At 36.4% G+C, this 7,389-nt stretch overlaps 1 protein-coding gene across 2 annotated transcripts in view; it reads right to left on the reverse strand.

Annotated features, from left to right (window-relative positions):
- The window catches only part of LOC126480803 (BRCA1-associated RING domain protein 1-like), a 164,207-nt gene extending 157,264 nt beyond the window's left edge, over window positions 1-6,943 (reverse strand). For both annotated transcript variants that reach the window (XM_050104122.1, XM_050104123.1), the window contains exon 1: window positions 6,798-6,943. In XM_050104122.1, the coding sequence (XP_049960079.1) occupies window positions 6,798-6,877 (80 nt within the window). In that variant the 5' untranslated portion in view covers window positions 6,878-6,943. The remainder of the gene's footprint in view (window positions 1-6,797) is intronic.
- Between the last annotated feature and the right edge of the window lie 446 nt (window positions 6,944-7,389).

A 7,389-nucleotide genomic window follows, 5' to 3' on the forward strand; every position in this document is an offset into this window, starting at 1 on the left:
TCATCATTATCATTATTATTACTATTACCATTATTATAAATACTAATTATTTTATTTCATTCTCATTATTGAGCTGTTACTTTTTCCTGCTTTAAAGAAAGAAAATAAAAGAAAAACTCTTTCCTCAAGTGTCTTGAGTACTTCAGCCATTTTTTCAACTGACATTGTCAACCTAGTCTACAATCTACATCGATACCATCAAACTACACTTCATCCAGTATATGCTGATATTAGACATACTAAAATCCCCACGGAAAGATATTACCAAATAAGAAATTAGATTCAGCATCATAACAGAAGTTAGAGTCCACATTTACAAAAATATGATTGGGAATAAACTTGGTGCAAACCTCCATGTTACATAGGAGTCAATCATATTACACGTTATTAAGTACTGCTCGTAGAAGTAAATAATGTTTGAGGATGTGTCACTGAAGGCATTAAATTTGTCTTAAAGTAAAGAAACAAACACAAAAATCTGTGTTACCCAGTCCCAACCATCATGCACACTGGGAAAAGCCGCTTTGACGTAGTAAGGCGGAATCGAGAACAGAATAGTGGAAACTAGACAGATGCTGGTGTGGCAACATCAGCGGTTACTAAGCAGCCTGAAATACAGCTACACAATTGCTGTGTTTGGTTTGAATTCCATTCTGAATGTTTTTTTTTTCTTTTAGTTACTGAATTAGTTTCATTGGCAAACTACACAAAATAAGAGCAGCAAAAAGAGCATAGTTCTTATTAAGCAAATTCAATAGACATAACGTAATTTATTCAACATTAATGTACCCTGCAAAGGTAATAGACTTCATTGACCATCTTGCAGATAAACTTATGTAAAAATGATGCCTCTAATCTCTTGCACTACACTAGAGGCAAATAAAAATTGTACACATGTCAAAATTGTCCAAATTCAAGTCATTAATATACGTGCAGTATAATGCCCACATTTTTTCTCACTGTTCGCACAACCCACAGCAAATGTCATTACTAAATTTTAGAGTTCTGCTCCAACTAATAATTTCTATCCAAGCTTAAGCAACTAATTTTGTATTTGAAAACAACATTTTTTTTATGTTAGACCTCGGAACTCCAAAATATATTAAAGAAGTTCTCTGTATGAAGCTTGTTGCCTCTAATTACAAATTAAACTGTTTCAAAACACCACCTTCAGATGAATCAAAATAATGGAAAATCGTGACTTATTGACTTAGATACTTCTGGGGACAGTTCCAGAAATTGTAAAACTTTGTACCTTTAATAGACAACTGGCTCCATATAAGCAGTTTGTAAACAGGCTGATCATACCTGGCTGTTATTGCTCAAACCACACGTAAGGTTCACTCTAAGGGTGGGAATCAACACGTTTCAACATACATATTCCATTTGTGATACAAACATGAAAGTGAAATAGATATCTACTTTCACATTTGTACGCTTTAAAGCACACTGTCAAGGTTGAACAGAATAAGGCATAATGTGGACACACCTTAACTGCCTACGAGTTGTGCAACAAATGGTTAATTTTCCACCACCTCCAAAGCAGTTGTGTCACCTCACATTTGTAGTGTGGATTCAGGGCAGGTTTTCTTTCCTTCTCTTTTCGTGGCTTCCTAGCTACTAAAGAATAATAATTTAATTCTGATCTGCAAACCACCCTTGCAGCTGTGAAGGTGTTACAGAGTAAGGAAGTTACAGTTTAATATCCCATTGACAATGTCATTTTTTTTTAATCATCAGTCTTCTGACTTGTTTGATGCAGCCCACAATAAATTTCTCTCTTGTGCCAACCTTTTCATCTCAGAGTAGCCTAATCCTCAAATATTTGCTGAACATATTTCAATCTCTGTCTTCCTCTACAATTTTTACCTTCTACAGCTCCCTCTAGTACCATGGAAGTTATTCCCTGATGTCTAAGCAGATGTCCTATCATCCTGTCCATTCCTCTTGTCAGTGTTTCCCATATTTCCCTGCCGATACTGCAGAGAACCTCCTCATACCTTACCTTATCAATCCACCTAAATTTCAACATTCTTCTGTAGCACTACATCCAAATTGCTTTGATTCTCTTCTTTTATGGTTTTTCCACAATCCCCATTTCACTACCATGCAACAATGAGTTAAAAACATACTTTCTCAGAAATTTCTTTGTCAAATTAAGGCCTATTGTAGCGTTTCGAGAATTTCTGTGAAAATTCTAGAACCACTCCGCATTCTACCGTCTCGAACACATGATATTATAGATGTGAGAGTGGGATGATAGAAACCTACCTACTGCACGTCACGTTTGTGTGTGCAGGTTTGAAGTTTGGCATGAGAAGACTGTAGACACAGCTGTCGAACAGCACCAACAAGTACTTGTCGGTCGGTCCATGGAAGTCGTAGTGAAAGAGCAAGGAAGAACTATGGAACTTCTGGGTTATTCTGTGCTAATTGCATCAGTGACCATTGTTATAAATAACACGAACATTTGAGATTCTGAATTCTGAAAAAACTCTTATCTTGGACTTGCTGGAGGCAAGACGTATTTTACAATTTGTTTGTAATAGAGTTATGGTTGTTAAGCCAACTCTTTTCTAAAATGTACTTAAATGTGTTTGTAATGTGAGACGATACGATTTACTTACAAGAAGTTAAATGTTTATGTGCGATGTGTGAATTTTGTTCTTATGAAGCTCAAATATACCAATAGCTATTGAAAAGTACTCTTCGAGTACCGAATTATTTCGCAAGTGATGAGAGAGTCTTTAAGGTTCCTGTAACTAGCATCATTCTTCGGGGAAGAAGTTTACAGAGATTTCAGAAGCCGGCTATCCAGAGGAGAAGATCGGCTGTATACACCAAGTAAGTTGACTAGTATAAGGGAAGTGGGAAGTTTTTCCATACAATTCACACACTCTCAGTCACCAAAAACATTAGACTATGTATGATACTAATAGACTTTTCTTGACCAAGATTGCACTTTTTGCCTTGCTCCATCCATCATGGGTTATTTTGCTGCCTAAATAACAGAATATCTTAACATCATCTACTTCATGATCCCCAATTCTGATAAGTTTTCTGCGGTTCTCATTTCTGCTACTGCTCATTAGGTCATTACACATGGAATATAGGTCCAGAACGGACAAGGATGAAGAAGTGTTTTATAAGAGGACTAACTGATTTTGGGAAAAAGACAGAAAAACCATTTCTGAATGGCGATATGGAATCTGAACCACACTCACGGAAAAAAATGTAAATCCAGTGCATCAGCCACTGCATCAACTCAGTTGTGTGTTCTGGAGACTGGTCCTGGTTGAAGCACATCACTCTCTTAGAATACAGTCACTGAGCTGATGGTACCCTAACATAACTTTTAATATGAGTATACCGAACAGTATCAAACTGAGCACACATTCTGCGAAGCATTCCAAAATCACAGGAAATAATTCAGTTCAAATCCACCACAAATGATGGTTAGTGTATCATGAGTCACAGAGAGATTTAGGGTTAAAACAGATACCTTGTAACCTGTATATATAATCCAGACGTTCATGCTCGAGGAAAACATTGTCTCCTCATTTGTTTCACACTTTACTTTTGTCACTGTTATCACAGAGCATGACTTTGATATTTATTCTGTAACTCAGCTTCTGGAAGAAGTCATTGAACTGCAACCACAAACCTATGCAACAATATGTGAGAAGTGAAGATAACATCTCACAGAATGGTGCACACGCATGTAAATACACCATGTGCACCCATATACCTACATTGTGCCTGCTGAATACACAATGCTGGGACAGCAGTTTGGCAGGTGTCGAGCTGAGTGGGTATGGCAAAACAAGGACTATTTCTTCAGTTAGCATGAAAGTTTTTGTCTTCTTGGAATATGGCTAAGATGTTTACGGGATCATTTTTTCATAAGTTTACCTCCTTCAGGTGTTTATTGTAATCCGAAAATCTTATATCTTACATTTCATTTGTTTCAGATCTATTCGGGACTGACTGATCATGTTTTGTAGCCTTAAATGAAGAATGCAACAATTGATGTCTGTGTAAAGAACCTTCAGCTTCTAGTCACTAGTCACTGTGTACAGCACAAACAAAAATTCACATTAACTATACTAATATTAAGGGAGGAATGGGGGGGGAGGGAGGGGAAGAGTACACACTACATGTTTATATAGCCCTCACCTGCTGTTTTTGAAACAATACATAAATACAAGTGATACAGCAATAATGGCAACATACAAGGAAATGTGGTATATTATTGGCCAAAAAAGAATATGTCCTTAACATCATTAACTTTAATCCACGGGCACAAATTCACATCCCTGGATATAGCTCTGAGATCATGAGCTAAGTGTTACGCAATTTGCTAATGTTCCTGAATTTATCATACTCTGGTACATCCATTTTGGTGAGCACACTGATCCAGTTATTAAAAGAACACACTGAAAAGTCCTTGAAAACTACCTATATGAAACAACGGGTCAAGTGAGAGTGGGAGATATGCCACAAAACTTGAAAAACCAAAGAGTGCAGTCCTGTTGTCTGATGTGAACTAGAATGACATGGAATAGCTTCTGCATTTTCTGCAGCAGATTCTCTAAGTATGGAAATCCATCCTCATCAGCATTTTGAGTACGAGGAGAAGCTACACCACTTACTGATGTCCAGTATGTCAGTGACAGAATTATCCCTGTAGTATGGTCACAGAATGTTACAAAATTTTATCATAGGACAAGGATATGTTGTCATTTAATTTTTGCTTTTACACATCTCTTCTTTTATACACGTTATAAATTAGCTGTTATTTTGCCACACTTTGTAATGTACAAAATAGGATATCTTATTATTTTGGTAATTGAAGTGGTGTTTCTGGTACCTTTTCTATACAATATTTCAGAGAAACATGGATGCTTTCGTATTAGAGAATGCTGAAAGTGGTTGTAAAAAATGTACCATAACCCAGACAAATGTAAAAGAGGAAATAGTGGACCGAAATATGTGATTTTTTTAAAAACAGTAGCAGCTTTTAGCAAGAACCTGGATGTGACTGCAAAAACAAATTGGACCGTTATACCATCAACTAGTGCAGATATTCAGTGCTAGATGAAGATTTTAAAAATACATTATTTTGTGAGTTTTTCTGACTGCAAGAGAACAATGGTCAAAATGTATACCTTAATGGTCTTATTGAGTGTAATGATTGCAGTCAGGGGTATGCAAAAAATGTAATGATGTGGTGAATATAAGAAAGAACTTATTTGCTTATGATGTGACATTAACTATTAATACAAAGCTTCGAGTACATATGAAAGCTCTTTATGACATATGTGCAGTTCCGTAGAACAGGGTGTCAACTGTCAAACATATATAGTAACGAAGTTGCCAATGAACTTAGTACAAAACATCTTGTCATGCCGCACACGAGTAGACGTGGAAAACATAGCAGCGTTAAGCATAAAATTAGCAGTGCCTCACTGTATAATGTTAGAGACCATATCAAAAAGTTTCGGAAATGCAGAAGTCATTATTCACAGAAAGACAGGACATGTAAGCTGTACATTGTGACCGTGGCCACTATAGCTGAAATGCAATAAACATACAAAAAATAATGCCAAGATTCAGGAGTTTTATCCATAAAATATGAAACATAAGCCAATATGTGGTTGAGAGGATATTGCCTCAACAGAATCATCAGACAACCCAGCGATCGAGATTTTCAGGCAACAGGAAAACAAAAGATTCTGAAAGTCAGATCATATTTACACAACTGCCCAGTGGTACAAAGTTGTAGAAAACGCCTGAGTCAAAGACCTGTTTAAGATCATCCAGGATGGAACGTAACAATACTATGAAATGAATAGTTGCTATTCACCATATAGCAGAGACGCTGAGTCGCAGATAGGCACACACACACACACACACACTGGCTGCAGTCTCTGGCTCCACACAGCAATCTGTGCCTCAAATCTCAGTTTAAAACACAGTGGTCCCAGACACCCACCTCACACCATACAATACTGAAAAGTCATCTCATGAGTTAAATGATTAACTTATACATAGAAGTTAGCAGGAACAACATGCGCAGAAAATTACACTGTTCCAACATAAGACAATTTGTGCATTTGTACCCCATACCATTGACTGTCAAAATCAAGAAACAGTTATTAACTTGCAGGGCCACAAATCATTTAATACAATTTTTCGGATTGTACAAGATTTACATGCCAAGAGTTCTAACAACACTGCATGATTGGTTGGTTGCCTACCAATTCGATTATGTAACTGAATTTACAGCTGCAATATTAATACTTGAATTATCAGCTGTATTGTACCATACATAAGGCAGTGTTTATCCGTCTAATGGCACAACATTATTATTTAATATTACTCCACGTGGGTGGAACTTATTTTAATTCTGGATACACGTTATTAATTATTATTTTGCTTAAAACGTCGTTAAAAACAAACTGCCTACCATTTACTGTAAGTCAAAAACACGTTATTTAAGAATACTTCCAACTGACACATGTCGTTTCGCCCATGGATGCAACAGAAATAGGGTACTGCCTATCATAAAATTTGGTCTCACTTTTTCATTTTGGGTGCGGTTGAGTAATTTTAAATGTAGTAACTACTATGTACACTATGCAGGTAACTGGAGTTACCACCCAATTACACATTCGGAAGAAAAGCACCTTACTCCAATCGACTTAAATAGTTCATCCAACATTCAAGGCATGTGTTACGATATACATTATAGAAAACATACTAATTATGTTAGTTGTGTGGGAAACACTTCGTACCATACATAACATATACATTTTTCTTTCAGATCCTCCAGTACTTTCTTCGTTTCCGTCCAGTCACAACGATCTGTCAACATATTTCACAATGAAACAAATAAATCAAATAATAACAAACACACTTCTTCCTTGTGTACACAATTTTCCCGCGCAAATATAATTCCAGAGACTTTAGAAGAAAGAGGTTTGCAGCTACAGCTGAGGGTTTTTTTTGTTCTAACACACTGTTTAGCTACCATACTTTTTTAAAAAAGTAACAAATATAGCAAAGTAACATTTAACCGACGCAGATGAAACGTTCGTGACACATTTTCAATTGGGGCGCAAGATATAACAGACAGCAAATCACTTGCTTGTATGAAAATAAGTAATTTAGCTCTTCAAGTAAGATCGATGGCCATCATTTCTTTTAAATTTTTATATGTTCTTGAGCAAATAACTTGGCTACGTAATTCTGGTTGGATCTCCAACAACTGGGATAGTAGTATAGTACAGAGTGGTTGGCAGGGAACAAGTCTCGAATGCACCTTTAAAAATTCGAGTTCGCCTTTTCTTTGCACTTGCGCTGAAACAGAATGTGATTTCAGTCACT

This window comes from Schistocerca serialis, chromosome 5 (assembly GCF_023864345.2).
Source record: "Schistocerca serialis cubense isolate TAMUIC-IGC-003099 chromosome 5, iqSchSeri2.2, whole genome shotgun sequence".
Taxonomy (NCBI): Eukaryota; Metazoa; Arthropoda; class Insecta; order Orthoptera; family Acrididae; genus Schistocerca; species Schistocerca serialis.